The sequence below is a fragment of the Poecilia formosa genome, unplaced genomic scaffold (assembly GCF_000485575.1).
Source record: "Poecilia formosa unplaced genomic scaffold, Poecilia_formosa-5.1.2 Scaffold368, whole genome shotgun sequence".
Classification (NCBI taxonomy): domain Eukaryota; kingdom Metazoa; phylum Chordata; class Actinopteri; order Cyprinodontiformes; family Poeciliidae; genus Poecilia; species Poecilia formosa.
This window is the reverse complement of record NW_006800307.1, coordinates 525233-541728: the sequence shown is the minus strand read 5'-3', so window position 1 is coordinate 541728 and position 16496 is coordinate 525233. Positions and strand designations below refer to the sequence as shown.

The window sequence follows — 16496 nt, the reverse complement described above, 5'->3', positions numbered from 1 at the left end:
CTCGGCTAACTGGGGCGACTGGAGAAACAGCGCGACCTTCAGCTGGAGGCCGACAGAGCCCAGTTCAGGGAGGTTCTGCTCACGGCGGGACGATGGGAAGACTTTTACCACTGAGGGAGAAGCTAAAATATAAACTAAAATCTAAACTTCCACTCCTGGTGAACCTGGATTAGCTTCAGTTCATGTTTCTACAGCTTCCCGGTTCTTATATTTACGGGGATGTGAATTAACGTGTGAGCAACAGACAACCTTAATCAGTGGCGCAACTACACATAAATCGCCCCCCTAAGCGACGATACGTGAAGTGTAAAATTCGCTACATTTACCTCGTTATGTGCGAGAGGTGAAGCAGCGTGAGGCGCTGAAGTGGATGGGAAAACATCATCGGCCCCCTCCAGACGGGGTTTTGGCGCCCCCTCTGGTGCTGCGCCCCTATGCGCTGCATACCCACTTTCTGCGCCTCTGACCTTAATTCCCTACGGGATTAATAAAGTTTAGCCCAACATGCTGTTCAGGGATCGTCCTTCTTGTTGTCTCTGTTGAAACATTTTGATGTTTTACTAGTTAACGAATCAGCAGAACGTTTTGAGCTGCATCAAACCAAGCTGGTTCTGATGTTGAACAGAAGTAACCAGGACCGTCTCTCCGGTTCAGGGACCGCCTTCGGACCACCACCAACGTCCTGGGAGACTCCATCGGCGCCGGCATCGTGGAGTTCCTGTCCCGACACGAGCTGCGCAGCCGAGACGTGGAGATGGGGAACTCAGTGGTGGAGGAGAAGGAGAGGAAGAAACCCTACAAGCTGATCTCCCAGGACAGCGACCTGGACAACGACAAGTGCACACACAGCGAGTCCAACATGTAGGACCAGAACCACAGCTGGTTCTGGACCCTGAACTCCTGGTTCAGGGTCGGCTCATTGTCCCGCCCATTCATCCATTCATCCATTCATTCACCCCACAGCATGAGGAGAATCCATCATTTACCTTCAGTAGATCCAGTAGATCCAGTAGATCCAGTTTCCCCTGATGTTGATTTAACTCACGAACCGAGGAAACGTTTTGGAACGAAACGCAAAAAACTTTGATGTAAAAGTAGAAAAAGAGGGAAGAAAGTATAAAAGTCGCTTTAAAACTTTTCTCCATGAACGTTGTTGTTTAGATTCTGGGACGTTTTTTAAAGTTTAATGTCAGTTTTTTGGTTTTCTAGACCTTTTTACAGTCTAGTTTTAGGTTTCATCTGTTACAACCTGATCACATGTACAAGCTAATCGATCACTTTGTGAAAACATTTTAATTATAAAAATAAATCCAGTAAAATAAAGAAACTTTTTGTTTTCCGACCCAAAAGTTTGAAATGTTGAAAATGTTTTGATGGGAAAATAATTTTAAAATCTTTTATTCACATGTCACCAGCCTCACTTTATTGGCCCCATTGGGGACCGTATTGGTCTTATTGCTGATCTTGGCTCTATTATTGACCTTAGTGACCTCTTGGTGACCTTTATGACCTGGGTCCAACCCGAGCCGTGGCTCCCTGCAGCTCCTCCAGAGCTGCCTGGTTCTTCTCTCTGTTCCTCCATTTCCTGGTTGAAGGTTTTCGCTCTGTCTTCTGATTGGACGGTTTCTGCCTGCTTTGATCTCAGACCGTGACATCCTGATGAGCTGCAGGTTAAATTCTTCAGTCGGCCTGAAGTGGGTCTAAGTTTAGAGCCGGTTCTGGTTCTGGTGCCGCCTCTTTCATTTTCTGTGGCTGATGCATCTCTGCTGGATGAACGGATGTCTTCAGGCTCTGACCTCAGCTGCTCCCCATCAGTCAGGCGGCGAGACAGAGACGCCTTTGAGCCGGAGACATGTGACCCGACACGTGGCGCCGGGTCTGGTTCTTCTGGGCCAGAACCTCCAGCAGGAAACCAGGAGATCGTCTGAGACGATCATTTAAAATGACCCAAAACATCTGAAGATGAGAAACTTTGTTCTCGAGTTTTGGAATCGACCGTGTTGATGTCGATGAGTCCAGATCCTGATCCTGATCCAGATCCGGATCCAGATCCTGATCCAGATCCGGATCCTGATCCTGATCCGGATCCGGATCCAGATCCTGATCCAGATCCGGATCCTGATCCTGATCCGGATCCAGATCCAGATCCTGATCCAGATCCGGATCCTGATCCAGATCCAGATCCAGATCCAAAGCTGTGAGAAGCTATTCTCTGATTTCATATAAATAACAGGAAACGGTTCTGATGTAACTGATGCTGAAGCCGTTTGGTGGTTCTGATCTGAACCCAGTTCCTTCAGATCAGGTCATGACCCGGTCCGACCAGGTTCTGTGTTTATGACGGGATGATGAACCTGGTTCTGGGTTCGGTTCAACAGTTGGACTCAGAACCGCTGAGGAGGAAATCTGGATCCAAACCAGACTTAAATCTCAGGAACTTTAAAACAAACGGTTTCATTTTTCTCAGTTTGTTTCTGCATCTGCAACAGAAATGTTCTCCAAATCTGGACTCGGCTTCATATCAGAAACTTAATAAATTTACAACCAATAAATTATTCAGGCTTTTCAGTGAAACGAGACTTTAATAAAAGTTCAGGACTGAGTGAAGACAGAACCCGGTTCTGGTTCTGGAAGGGAGAACAGCGTGAAGTTCTGCTGCTGCGGGTCCAAACCCGGAGCCACACAGAAACGAAGCCCAGTTCTCTGGTGGAACCGATCATCATGAGTTCAGCCTGGAAACTTTAACTGGACCCAATCAGAACCAGAACCGGGCCGGCTCCTTCAGACAGGTTTTAAAACACTGGAGATAAATAACTGGTTGCTAACGCGCTAACAGCAGAGCTAATATTTTGTTTAGCCCATTAGCTTAAATCCTGAATGCTAATTTATTTGGCTGTTTTGTAAACTTACAGTTGAACAAAGTTCAACATCTGAGCTGAACTTTTAATTAAATGGCAAGAAAACAAATGAACAAATGAAATGTACAGATGAATACATGAATGAATGTTGTGTTGAGGCAGAACGCTTAGCGCATTTAGCTCACTGGATGCTAATGAAACAAATACACACAAATTCACACTTAAGAATTATTTCAGAGCTTTGGTTGGTGGAAATCAACATGGCTGAATTTAGCGCATTAGCATTAGCTTCTGCTAAATACCATTGGAATAAAGTTTTAGCAGAACTAACATTAGCACCAACGCTCTAGGGTTAGCACAGCTAGCTGTTGGTTAGCGGGGGCTACAGCTGATAACTGGAATCCAAAGTTTGTGTGAAGTTTTGTTCAGTTTTATTTCTGCTCCTTCGTTTCTGTCTTTTCTCATCAGATTCTCTAAACATGATGCTGCAGGTTCAGAAATAGTTTCTTCATAAATGATGTTATGCAACAAAAACAAGAAGTTAAATAAATACAAGCCACAGACTTTAATAAATAAAACACGTTGAAACCCGGACTCAGTTTATCTGTCAGATCAAATCCTAATGAAACATTTTACCAGGTTCTGCATAAAAACTATAAACACTAAAAACAGTCTCTGCTCTCACTGCCCAAATCCTCCAGAACCTTAAAAACCTGATTCTCCACGGATCAGAACCAGAACCGATGGATGCTGTCGACACACAGGCTGCTTTCAGAACCAGCCCCCCTCAGGGTTTCCCTCTCTGGGTCCACACGTAGAGACGAACCGGGTCAAAGCCACCGTGACCAGTGGGAGCTCGTGGTACCGCTGGTACCGACCGCAGCCAGCACTTCCATCATCCCAGGTCCGATCCGTCTGCTGAGGCTGAGGTGGTTCAGAACCAGAACCAGACAGACGTCTGAATTCATCCCACAGAGACATTAAATGTTGTCATAACTCACATCATCAAGACGATTCAAAATGAGTCGTTATTAAAGGACCTCCAGTAGCAGTCAGTGTTCCAGTGACTCTACAGAAGCCTCTGCCTGAAGACTGTAGCTGTTTGACAGCCTGATGACCAACATGATGCTAACAGCTCCACATTTTTGACAGATTGTTCTCTGAGAGCAGAAATACTTTTACTCCAGTAAAAGTATAAAGTCAAAGTAAAGTTAAGAAGTTACTGACTGACCTCTCTGACACCATCAGTTGTTAAATCAGCTCCTCTCTAACTGTCTGGCTGCCTGTTGGAGTCGGGGATCAGACGGATGAGGAGAAGGTTTCATCTTCCTCCTTTTGGATCTATGATGCTGATTTGGGGTCAAAGTTCAGGCTTTTCAAGGTTTAGAGACACTAATCAGCTGTTCCCCGTTGAATAAAAACACCTTGTTGCCATGGTTACGTGTCACAACACGTGATGGAGCAACAGCAGAATATTAAAGTCAACCTGGACAAACAGGAAACAGTTCAATGACAAACAGGAAACAGTTCAATGACAAACAGGAAACAGTTCAATGACAAACAGGAAACAGTTCTGGATCTGATCCGTTTTATGATAACAGAAACATTGACTGAGGTTCTGATGGGCGGAACTACGGGGCCCCCCAGGGGACATGGGTATTTTTTTTCTTTTGCGTTCCCTCGCAATAATCTACTGATCAGTTCAGGCGGCATAATTGATACTGTAAGCCTTTTTTACGGTGGCCGCCGTACTTTCTGCTTTAATACAAGCTTATAAGGTTTTTCCGTGTTATTATCGCGGGTCATCAGTCATCTGATTGTGTCTCCATTGTGTTCGTGTCTGAATGTTTAAAGGGCTTGTAGGAGCTATTTTCCCATTTTTTGGTTAAATCTTAGAATTTAAATTGTTCAGTTTATTCTTATTATTTGTTTGTTTTTTCCAGTTGATTTATCATTAGAATTTTTGTTTTGTTGTTTATAATTTCTTTGATTAGGAATTCCCATAATTAGTTAATTAATTTCCGGTTGGGATGTGGGTATTTCAGGTATAAATAGGTGGGTCTTAGGTAGCTTATTATGCACGTGGTGGTCACAAGGTTTTTTACCAGCCAATCAGTCACATCGGTTTCTTATGCCAGTCAGAACAGGTGCAGGAATAGGAGCAGAAGCCTGTAACCCTTTTGCCTGAACTACAAATAAAACCAAAGAACCATATTTTGACTTTTGATTCCCTTTTTTTGCTACGTAAACCAGAATCCACGGTGCATCAGGTGACTATTTGAGTTGGATTTATTTTTGTTTTGATCACTTTCGAGTTTTTGGATTTTTGGATTGAAGTTTGGGGACAAATGGTCACTACAGGGCAGCTTTCTGTTCCATCTGAGCCTTAACAGACATAAACAGTAAATAAATCGATTTTCAATCAGTGTTTTGCACCAAAGCGTTAATAATAATAAACACGTTTTCACTGAGGCTCTATAAGAGCAATATGAATGAAATAAGTAATTATTGATATGACAGGAGCAGCAGCTTTGACACCTGGTGGTGGGCGTGTCGAGGTGGGAGTGACGTCATCAAATATGAATGGGAAGGTGACGCTGCTGGCTGTGTGTGTGTGTGTGTGTGTGTGTGTGTGTGTGTGTGTGTGTGTATGAGGAAGCGGGTGAGCTGGGTGGTCAGTCCTCGCAAAGTTTGGAGCATGATAATAAAAATTAAATAAATCGATAATTGTGACAGAACAAAGAGGTTAGGAGTTGATTGATACACGGACAGATGAGATTCCCCGAGTTAACCCAATGCGGCCGTCTACCACCATTATGTTTTATAATAATAAAACGTGTTTATTATTATTAACGCTTTGGTGCAAAACACTGATTGAAAATCGATTTATTTACTGCATGTTAAGGCTAAGATGGAACAGAAAGCTGCACTTTAAACCATTCAGACACGAACACAATGGAGACACAATCAGATGATTTATTACCCGCGATAATAACTCAACAGTCCATGGAAAAACCTTATAAGCTTGTATTAAAGCAGAAAGTACGGCGGCCACCGTAAAAAAGGCTTACAGTATCAATTATGCCGCATGAACTGATCACTAGATTATTGCGAGGGAACGCAAAACCTTTTGCGAGGGAACGCAAAAGAAAAAAAAATCCCCATGTCCCCTGAGGGGCTCCGTACGGAACCGTCTCCTGATCCTGATCCATGTAATTATTGGACCCGCTGCGGTATCAGAGATCGTCTCTGCTGACAGAGCGCCCGGCCGCTCCGGTATAAAACCAGGAGGTGGCGACAGGGCGGCAGCAGCAGCCAGAGGAACCCCAGAAGAAGAACCGCTGATCCGGACCTCCAGGTGAAGAACCGACTCCTCTTCCTCGGAGCTCCATCGGCCTCATCATGCCTCCTGCCGCGGACCTGGGCCGGGCTCTGTGCGTCATCACCGGGGCCTCCAGAGGCTTCGGCCGGGCCGTGGCCCTGGACCTGTGCCGGCTGGTTCAGCCCGGTTCGGCGCTGGTTCTGGTGGCCCGCTCCGGGGCCGACCTGCGGGCCGTCCAGGCCGAGCTGACCGAGTCCGAGGCGGGCCGAGCCGGCCTGAAGGTGGAGGTGGTGGCGGCGGATGTTGGGAAGCTGGAGAGTCTGGAGAACATCGTGAGAACCAGCAGAGACGTTTTTAACGACGAGATGGAGAAAATAATACTGATCAACAACGCTGGTGAGGAAAACATGTTATTATTACTATTACTATTATTACTATTATTATCACTGTTATTATTACTATTATTGTTAGTTATTATTATTACCATTATTATTATTATAACTTATTATTATTAGAGTCGGATTTGCATCCTGGTGATGAACTAAGATAAGAGATAAAGTTTAAAAAGTATAGATATAAACAAAAAGCAAAACATTACAGATGAAAAAATTATGAAAGATTTTAAAATAAAAAAAATGCAAGTAAATGTAGATATTACAGAATTTTTTTTAGATGTCGCAGAAATAGAAAACACTTAGATTTATTTATTAAATGTAAATATAGTGGCGATTGTTTTCCAAGCCACACATCCATTAAAAGTTCCACCAAGCCACCACTAGGGCTCTGGGGTCAAGTTTCTTTAAGAAGGTTCAATGTCCAAACTTGTAAATTGTTCTGGATGGTTTGTTTTCCCATTTCAGCAAATAATTACAGAGTTCAAACTTCCCTTTGTTCTCTTCCTCTCTCGCTCTGGTAAAAACCATCGGCCCCAAACCCAAATGCTGCTGGTCCTCCAGGACCTCCACTTATAGAAATTGGACCAACCCACATCACTTCCTGTTTACTTAGAAAATAAATAGGAAAAATAATAAAACAAAAAATAAATAAAATCAACAATTATTAACCTACAAATAAACTCTGTAAATAATACAAAAAATATAAATTTAAGAATAAACTAACAAAATTCAAATGGATAAAGAAATAAATAATAAATAGCTCCACCAGTAAACATTTATGAAAATAATTTTAAATATTAATTGATTACAGAAAAATAAATATTGCACATAAAATCAATTATGGTATGAAAACATTACTGATAAATTCCCATGAGTAACGCTGCAGCTGATGGGTGGAATTGATGATCCGGATCATAAATCTGAAGTTCTGATGGATCGGATCCGTCTGACGGATCTCAGGCTCCTTTGTTCGGGCTCTGATGGGACTTTGTCCTCTGGGTTTGGGTCAGAACCAGCGCCGAGTTCTGGTTGGGTCAGAACCTCTCTAACCTCTGCTCTCCTTCCCGCAGCGTCTCTGGGCGACGTCTCCAAGTACGTGAAGGGCTTCACGGACATGGCCGAGGTGGACGCCTACCTGTCGCTGAACGTCAGCTCCGCCATGTGCCTGACGGCGCGGTTGCTGCAGGCCTTCCCGGCGCACGCCGGGCTGCGGCGCTGCGTCATCAACGTGTCGTCGCTCTGCGCCCTGCAGCCGTTCCGCTCCTGGGGCCTTTACTGCACCGGCAAGGCGGCGAGAGACATGATGTTCAAGGTCCTGGCCGAGGAGGAGCCGGAGCTACGCGTGCTCAGCTACTCTCCGGGTAGGCTTTATGCTAGCCCTACCTAGCTTTAAGCTAGCCCTACCCGGCTTTAAGCTAGCTCTACCCGGCTTTAAGCTAGCCCTACCCGACTGACTTATGCTAGCCCTACCCGACTGACTTATGCTAGCCCTACCCGGCTTTAAGCTAGCCCTACCCGGCTTTAAGCTAGCCCTACCCGGCTTTAAGCTAGCCCTACCCGACTGAATTATGCTAGCCCTACCTGGCTAAATTATGCTAACCCTACCCGGCTTTAAAGCTAGCCTTACCCAGCTTTATGCCAGTCCAACCTAGCTTTATGCTAGCCTCTCTGAGTTTTTCCTGCAGTTCTTGATGCATCTCCTTTGTCCCTCCTGAACCAGGACCGCTGGACACCCAGATGCAGGTGGAGGCCCGGACCAAGACGGCCGACCCGAGCATCAAGAAGACGTTCTCCAACATGTTCGCTCAGGGTCAGCTGCTGACCTGTGAAGCATCTTCAGCCAAACTGATGAAGCTGCTGCTGGAGGACAAGTTCACCTCCGGAGAGCATGTCGACGTCTTCGACGTGTAGCTGCTGCCAAGTCGTTTTATTGTAGCGTCGATGTTGTGATGAAACTTTATAATTGATGTATCTTAATCCCATCACCGTGGAAACGTTCCAACCTGCAGATTAGCTGCTGCTCCTTCAGATTAGCTGCTGCTCCTTCAGATTAGCTGATGCCAGACGTTGCTCACGTCTGGCCAGAGGGAAACGAGTCTCCAGTTCTTCATTTTCAAGTTCAGAACCGACAAACTGTTCAGAATCAGTGACTTAGCAATCGGCATTGGCAAATGAGGAGAGAACTGACTAGCGTTGGCATTGGACAGGCTAGTGACTAGCATACTAAGCCTGATCACCTCCTAGCCTACTTTCTCTCTCTGCTGCACATTTGCCTTGGATTGGATAGGATAGCCTGTCCAATGCTAACACTAGCCTAGCTAGGCTCTGCCTATGCAATGCTAGTCCTATGCAATGCTGTGCTAATTTACAGCAGAAGGAGGCTACGATGGGTGTCCATCCAAGACATGCTAGTTGTTAGCCTCTCCAAAGCTAACACTAACCAATACTCTCCTTATTGTTTGTCAGACCTGATTGATGGGTTCCAGATGTCGGCCGATCAGTCGGATCAGAAACTGGATCCAGAAAGAAGTAGCCTCCTGCTACAAGGAAGTATCTGCTGCTGGGTCGCAATAGTCTTAAATTTGGCACTAATGTCACGCCTTAAGGTAGATGTGATAAAACTAGAAGAAAAGTCAGAACCAGGAAGCTGAAGAACTTTCTTAAGCTGCAGAGAAACTTTAAGGTTTTTTCTGCTTCAGTTTATTGGATCAGATGAAACAAACTGAGGAACCAGAGCAGGTTGGAGGAAACGGACCTGAGCTCAGGTTCTGTTCTGATTCTGGACCAGAAGCTGGAGTGGAGTAAGAATGAGAGACTTTATGTTGGACAGCGTCCAGATCAAACAGAACCTCGTTAAAGTTTAACCGAGTCCAAACCGAGCAGCTTGGACTTTAAGTCCAACAGGCTGCAGACGCTCCGCCATGTTGGTTCTCTGGTTCTGGACGGGTTTGTGGTTTCCTGCTGACTCAGCTGTTTTTTGTGAAACGAACAGTGAAGCTGCAGTTCAGTCTTTAGTAGAATTTCTGCTGCAGCATCAGAAACATGACTTTTGGGGTCAAAGGTCAGGTTAGAGGTTTGACTTGTTTCATTGTTCACATGAAAACAGTTTAAAGAAATGATGTTTCCGGTCTAAAATGTTATTTCTACGTTGTCACTGTAAAAAAACATTCCATGTTTATGGTGCCTTAAAAAGGTCAGAGGTCAGGGAACCTGACCTGAACTGAACTGTCAGGATGTCGGCTGATAAATACTGAAGCCATGAGACAGTGAAGCTATCAGAGGAGAATAATAATATTAATAATGCTTCCATGAAGGTTATTAACATTCCTCAGTGTTTTCTCGTCTGACAGAGAAGAGACACTTGGAGTTTTCTTTTCTAAGTTGGGTTTGCTAATTGTTGCTTTCGCCCTGATTATAATTTAGATACTGTAATAAATCACATTTTGCCAGAATGAGGCCTGTCCCTTTTAAGAGATGTTGCCGTGGTATCGAGTATCGGAGCGGCACGATGTTCGGTAACCGGAGTCGTTCAGCTTCCTGTCAGGTGACCATGATGGATTCACGTTACGCTGCTAACAGTGATGACCTCACTTCCTGTTTGATAAAAATGTTATTTTCCTTCCTATTTAGATATTTTTATATTCATCAGTTTTTGTTTCTGCTTTTCGTTGCAGCATCAAATAAACAAATTAAATGATTCAGTTTGTTTATAAACTTTAGATGATTTATGATCGACTCTGCAGCGCCGCCTGACCCGCAGTGACAGCTGGAGGTCAGAGGTTAATCACTCTGTTCATCCAGGCGTCTGACTGAACTTCCTCCATGTTCTGGTTCTGTTCTGGTTCTAACCCGCCCCATCCAGACAGTTCTGACGGCCCGGTCCGGTCCGTTCCGGTTCCGGTCCGCCTGCTCTGGTGGCAGTGAGCACAGCAGCAGCTCCAGCTGATGGACAGCAGCAGCTGCCTGGGACCAAAATACCAGCAGGGGAACCGACCCAAACAAGGGTCCGACCCGTCCTGCCTCAGCAGGTTCCGGTCCGGAGGGGCGGGGTCACCCGGTTCCCCTGTGGGTCGCAGCAAGGAGAGACGGCTGAGTCTCCCTCAGCCCGTCCTGCGGTACCGGTCCGGTCATGGAGCTGTTTGACGCCGGGGTGAAAGGTCGCGGCCTGCGGGCCAGCAGGGAACTCAGCACCGGGGAGGTTCTGCTGGCCGAACCGGGCTACGCCGCCGTGGTCTACAGCAGGTGAGCCGGTACCGGACCTCCAGGTGGGACGGGTTCTGCTGCGGTTCAGAGGATTTAAAGGCGTTTCTGGGACCTGATCTGGTTACCATGACGACTGTAACACGAACCGTACCGTGAGAGGCCGGACCGGACCGGGCCGGACTCAGCAGGAACCCAGTTGGGTCATAAAAACATCAAAGATTCAGGTTCAATAAAATATCTAAAAATCAATAATTAATCCTTCAGTTTGATGAACTAAAGATCCGTTTAAAGATCCGTTCACTGAATCTGGTTTTTATCTAATAAACAAACTATTTGATTGAAGCTGAAATAATTTACATCATTTGGATTTTAACTGAAATACAGAAAAAATATTGAACAGATCAAAATTTTGCTCAGTTCTGACGGAGTTGAGATGAAATCGACACCTGATCAACTGATCAACTGATTAACTGATTAACTGATTAACTGATTAACTGATTAACTGATCACCTGATCAACTGATCACCTGATCAACTGATTAACTGCTGATTAACTGCTGATTAACTGCTGATCAACTGATCAACTGATCAACTGATCAACTGATCACCTGATCAACTGATTAACTGATTAACTGATTAACTGATCAACTGATTAACTGCTGATCAACTGATTAACTGCTGATCTGCTGATTAACTGCTGATTAACTGCTGATCAACTGATCAACTGATTAACTGATTAACTGATTAACTGATTAACTGATCACCTGATTAACTGATTAACTGATTAACTGATCAACTGATTAACTGCTGATCAACTGATTAACTGCTGATCAACTGATCAACTGATCTGCTGATTAACTGATTAACTGATTAACTGATCAACTGATCAACTGATCAACTGATTAACTGATTAACTGATTAACTGATCAACTGATTAACTGCTGATCAACTGATTAACTGCTGATCAACTGATCAACTGATCAACTGATTAACTGATCAACTGATCAACTGATCACCTGATTAACTGATTAACTGATTAACTGATTAACTGATTAACTGATCAACTGATTAACTGCTGATCAACTGATCAACTGATCAACTGATCTGCTGATTAACTGCTGATCAACTGATCAACTGATTAACTGATCACCTGATTAACTGATTAACTGATTAACTGATCAACTGATCAACTGATCACCTGATTAACTGATTAACTGATCACCTGATTAACTGCCCTGCCAGCATGCCTAGGTGGGCCCCATGTGGGGAAAAGGAGGGCAGACTATATGGGTCCCATATGGGTTTGTCTGCGGGTTCCACGATGGCCCCACATGGGTTTGCCCGTGTGGGGCCACAGCCCACATGGGCAAACGTTCAGCTCTCCATCACAGCCCTCCTTTCCCCCACATGGGGCCCACCTAGGCATGCTGGCTGGGTGATCAACTGATCAACTGATGTTGGCAACAGAATATAAATAATGAATAGAAATGAAGAGAAACGATTCAGGGAATCAGAATCAAACAGGATGAAAGCAGCTGGATTATGTCAGATTATAAAAAGCACAAAGTCGTAATAATTCACAGAAAAAAGTCGTAATTTTTCTAGAATACAGATGTAATATTAGAAGAATAAAGTATTTATTTAATGAAAACTCCTTTAGGGAAAATAAATCTAATCAGGACTTTAACATGAGATTCTTCTGAGGTTCTGCTTTGGTTTCTGTGTGAAAATAAAAATTAATCTGAACTGATCAGATTATCATCAATGATCAGATGATTCAACAAACAACTGAATCTAATTAGAAGAATCGTTCAGATCTCCATCACAGCTTTTTTCATGCAATTTTACGACTTTAAAATTATTTTTATTCTTGTGTTTATAAACTAATTCTCCTAATTTCATCTTAATACTAAAAAACAAAGTAAAAACTGGACCTGAAGGTTCTGCTGACGTTTCCACTCAGTGACTGATGGAGGATTAAATCAGTGATGCTGCGGGCTCCTCCTATCCCATAATGGTGGGAATCGCCATGGCAACCAGAGACATTCATGTCAGTCATGAATTACATCACCACCAGTTAAACCGTCTCATTTAGCTGCTAGCATAAGGACAGTTTCCGTATTTGCAGCATTTTAAAGCAAAGCAGCAGAACCTGCATTAGCTCTGTAGCTTAGCATGCTAGCTGCTAGCGTCTTTCCACGGCTGTGTTTTGTCCTAGTCTGGCCTCCCAGGTGTGCCACAGCTGTTTCCGGCGCCAGGCCAACCTGCACCGCTGCGCCCAGTGCCGCTTCGCCCACTACTGCAACCGGACCTGCCAGACGGCCGGATGGGACGAACACAAGCAGGAGTGCGCCGCCATCAGGAAGCTCGGCGCGGCGCCCAACGAGAACGTCCGGTGAGGAGGGACGACCTGCGGTTCTGGTGGGATTACAGACGGTGGCGTCTGGTTTGTTCAGTCAGACTGGTGAAAGAACTAAAGTCCTGAATGGATCCTGGAACTCGGCAGAAAAATCAGATTAAATCTAAAGGCTGATAAATTCATCAGTTCATGCTGGAGACTCACTAAACATTGAGCTGAAGGTTTTCCACATATAAAGGCAAAGCGATGCTACACGTCTGAACGTGGCTGTTAATCTTGAGTCCATGTTTCCCTGCAGTCTGGCCGGCCGGCTGCTGTGGCGTAGGAACAGAGACCAGGGTTTGGCGTCCGACAGCCAGCTGTTGGCCGTGGATCAGCTGCAGGATCACCTCAGGGATCTGCCTGGAGAACAGCTGCAGGCGCTGCAGGCCGACGTCCAGACCTTCCTGAGGTTCTGGTCCTGTGGGTCGAAGCAGCACCCAGCCGACTTCATCAGCCACGTCTTCAGCCTGGTCAGTCGGCTCTCCTGCGCCTGTCTGTGCCGGTCCGCTGACCTCTCCGCTGACCTCTCCGTGTCTCTGCAGATTAAATCCAACGGACTGACGCTTCCCGACCAGAGAGGTCTGCAGATGGTCGGTCTGGGACTTTTCCCCAATCTGAGCCTCGTCAACCACGACTGCTGGCCCAACTGCACCGCCACCCTCAACCACGGAAAGTAGGTGATTTCTACGCTGGGTGTAGAAAAGGTTGATGTGAAGGTCTGTGAAGGTCATGGAAGCAGTTTAAAGGTCAGAAGGAGTCACCCTGAAACAAAAAGCTCCCATTAAATCTGTCAGGCTCTACATGACCGATCAAAAGATCTCAGAACATTTCAGATTCATGCAACATGTTTGTAACTTTCTGCATGAAAATGTGAGGGCAGTTCAGGACATGCAGGAGGTGAGACAGTGGTGAGGTGTGAGGGACAGATGATCTGCTTCCAGTAGGAAACCTGAAGGTCAGATAAACGTTTGGATTCTCTTCACTTTGGGGAAACATTTGAACAGAAATGAATTCACCAGATTAACGTTAACAGGTCCGGATGTCCAAAGAAACAGCCACAGACTCTGCTCTTAGTTTTGGGTGTTCAGGTGGAACCTGTCAGAGATTCAGACCGGGTCTCTGGTTCTGAATGGCTGTGGACAACGATCTGCTGATCCAGATTCAGGTGTTTCTCTGAATCCTAACAAACTTGATCCAGACTTGGACAGTCCAGTTCTTCTCTGGTCAGTCTCATCCTGACAGGGATGCAGAGGGACATGGTGTCCATCTCCAGAAAGCCTTTGGATGAACGGAAGGGTCCACGACAGGAGCCCAGTCCAAAACACGACAGACATTCACACTCTTAAGGACAAACTAGAGAGACCATCAGAGATCGGACTGGTCTGTTGGAGATGGTTGGACATCCTCAGAGAACGGACAGTAGACATGCTGGATGTAGATCTGCTCAGGATGGACAAAGATGATCCAACTGTAGTTTGACCGTCTGAAGATGGATTCGGTTTGATCGTCTGAAGACGGATTCGGTCCACTGTTGGCTGGTGTCCATTAGAGGACAGAGACAGATCGTGTCTGACAGAAATAAAACATTTCAATGTTTGTCTTTTGCAGCCAATCAGCTGTGAGCTCCACCCTCCACTCTCCGCTAAGGTGCGTACCGCAGATCGGACCCGGCCGCAGCGATCAGCCGGGTCAGCCACCTCAGTTCAGGTCCACCCGACCAGAACTGAGGTGTTCCTGCGTTGGTCTGTGCAGGATGGAGCTGCGCGCTCTGGGGAGGATCTGCCAGGGCGAGGAGCTGACCATCAGCTACGTGGACGCCCTGAACCTGTCGGCGGATCGCCAGAAACAGCTGAAGGAGCGTTTCCACTTCGACTGCAGCTGCGATCACTGCAGCCGCCATGTTGGTGACGACCTGATGGCAGCAGCTGCCGAGGCGAAGGTCAGTGGAACGTCCTGGGTTCTTCCTCATGGCGTCACCTTCCTCTCCTCAACGGGTTTTCCTCACAGCCCTCTGCGGATGCGGTGAAAGAGGTCAGCGCCTTCAGTAAGGAGACTCTGGAGAAGGTGGAGGAAGCTCGTAGAGACGGGGATCACAGCCGGGTAGGCCTGCGTCCTCCTGCTCCGTCTCCGAGCGCCTCAGTCTGAGCGTTTCTCTGCTGCCTCAGGTGCTGAAGTTGTGCCAGGAGTGTCTGGAGAAGCAGCAGGACGTCCTGGCCGACACTCACCTGTATAAACTCAAGGTGCTGTCCGTCCTGGCCGAGGTGCTGACCTACCACAGGAAGTTCTCGGAGGCTGCAGGATACGCTCGCAAGATGGTGGAAGGATACATGTGAGTACATTAGGTCTACCAGAACAAACGTAAAGTCTGAATGATGTGAAGAAATGTTCCTGTAGGAGGTTTCCCTCCTTCAGTTCAGTCGACCCAGTTCTACTGGAACCAGAACATCTGCTCCTCCTCCAGCTGCTCTGAGTCAAACCAACCTGTTCCCCTCCTGGCCTGTGGGGGCGCTGCACCAACAACCACTGAAGGAAACGACACAAAAACCTCTGAAGACGCTGAGAGCAACTTCCTGCTTCACCAGATGGAAACAAGATGGAGGATTTTAGCAGTTGGAGGATTTCCCTTTAGTCTTTGGCTGAAGACCAAAGAGAAATCAACCAAACCGTCAGAGTTAGCTTAGCATTCACACCAGAACTGGACTTTGACTAGGCACACAGACCACAGTATGACGGGCTGAATGGCGGCGATGCAGCCTGAAGGTCTGATTCTGGTCTCTGAGTTTCTCCTTCCTCCCAAACAGGAAGCTGTACCACCCGAACAACGCCCAGCTGGGCCTGGCCCTGATGAGGTCAGGGGTCACCCACTGGCACGCCGGGCAGGTGGAGGTCGGCCACAAGATGATCTGTGAGGCTTACCGCATCATGATGGTCACTCACGGGCCCAACCACTCCATCACCAGAGACCTAGAGGTACTTCCTGCTGCGTTCAGGTCAGTTCTGCAGGGACCGGTTCCTAACCCGACTCGTTCCCCTCCAGTCCATCCGGTCCCAGACGGAGGTGGAGCTGAAGGCGCTGCAGGAGAACGTCCTGGACCTGAAGAACCTGCCGGTGACCAGCAGCAGCTCCGCCCAGGAAAACACCAAGGACTTCCTCCGCCAGCAGTGACCGACCTGAGGCCAACCGGACCTCACCGGGTTCACCAGAACCTCTGCAGACAGAAAATATAAAAACATCTGCAATAAAACTGGAGCCATTCATGATTTCATCTTTCTGTGAACATTAGAGGATGAATTTACCTCCTGATCCAGTTCATGGTT

The 16496-nt window shown here is 46.4% G+C and overlaps 3 protein-coding genes and 1 long non-coding RNA gene across 6 annotated transcripts in view; 3 read left to right on the top strand and 1 right to left on the bottom strand.

Annotated features, from left to right (window-relative positions):
- The window catches only part of LOC103153958 (excitatory amino acid transporter 1-like), a 10687-nt gene extending 8903 nt beyond the window's left edge, over positions 1–1784 (top strand). The window contains exon 7 of one of the 3 annotated variants that reach the window (XM_016662305.1): positions 655–1784. In XM_016662305.1, the coding sequence (XP_016517791.1) occupies positions 655–865 (211 nt within the window). In that variant the 3' untranslated portion in view covers positions 866–1784. The remainder of the gene's footprint in view (positions 1–654) is intronic. The other 2 variants (XM_016662304.1, XM_007575058.2) reach the window with 2 other exon arrangements.
- A 4399-nt stretch (positions 1785–6183) lies between these two features.
- spra (sepiapterin reductase a) lies at positions 6184–9691 on the top strand. The gene is made up of 3 exons (XM_007575057.2): positions 6184–6576; positions 7646–7936; positions 8296–9691. The coding sequence occupies exons 1-3, from the start codon at positions 6261–6263 to the stop codon at positions 8484–8486; spliced, it is 798 nt and encodes a 265-aa protein (XP_007575119.1). The 5' UTR covers positions 6184–6260; the 3' UTR covers positions 8487–9691.
- On the bottom strand, positions 8945–10241 carry LOC107833344 (uncharacterized). Its single transcript, XR_001659066.1, has 2 exons — positions 9307–10241; positions 8945–9230 (listed from the first exon to the last, which is right to left on the bottom strand). It is a non-coding gene; the product is annotated as an uncharacterized LOC107833344 (long non-coding RNA).
- Positions 10242–10602: 361 nt separating this feature from the next.
- smyd1a (SET and MYND domain containing 1a) lies at positions 10603–16439 on the top strand. Its single transcript, XM_007575056.2, has 10 exons — positions 10603–10817; positions 12996–13172; positions 13435–13648; positions 13721–13851; positions 14787–14825; positions 14931–15117; positions 15186–15278; positions 15344–15507; positions 15980–16148; positions 16216–16439. The coding sequence occupies exons 1-10, from the start codon at positions 10705–10707 to the stop codon at positions 16342–16344; spliced, it is 1416 nt and encodes a 471-aa protein (XP_007575118.1). The 5' UTR covers positions 10603–10704; the 3' UTR covers positions 16345–16439.
- Positions 16440–16496: the final 57 nt, after the last annotated feature.

Excerpts from the sequence above, each read along its gene's own strand:
- smyd1a (XM_007575056.2), top strand. The coding sequence starts at position 10,705 with ATGGAGCTGTTTGACGCCGGGGTGAAAGGTCGCGGCCTGCGGGCCAGC. Across the intron at positions 14,826-14,930 it reads ACCCTCCACTCTCCGCTAAG|GATGGAGCTGCGCGCTCTGG; the intron begins GTGCGTACCGCA and ends TGGTCTGTGCAG. Across the intron at positions 15,279-15,343 it reads GAGACGGGGATCACAGCCGG|GTGCTGAAGTTGTGCCAGGA; the intron begins GTAGGCCTGCGT and ends CTGCTGCCTCAG.
- spra (XM_007575057.2), top strand. The coding sequence starts at position 6,261 with ATGCCTCCTGCCGCGGACCTGGGCCGGGCTCTGTGCGTCATCACCGGG. Across the intron at positions 6,577-7,645 it reads AATACTGATCAACAACGCTG|CGTCTCTGGGCGACGTCTCC; the intron begins GTGAGGAAAACA and ends TCCTTCCCGCAG. Across the intron at positions 7,937-8,295 it reads CGTGCTCAGCTACTCTCCGG|GACCGCTGGACACCCAGATG; the intron begins GTAGGCTTTATG and ends CTCCTGAACCAG.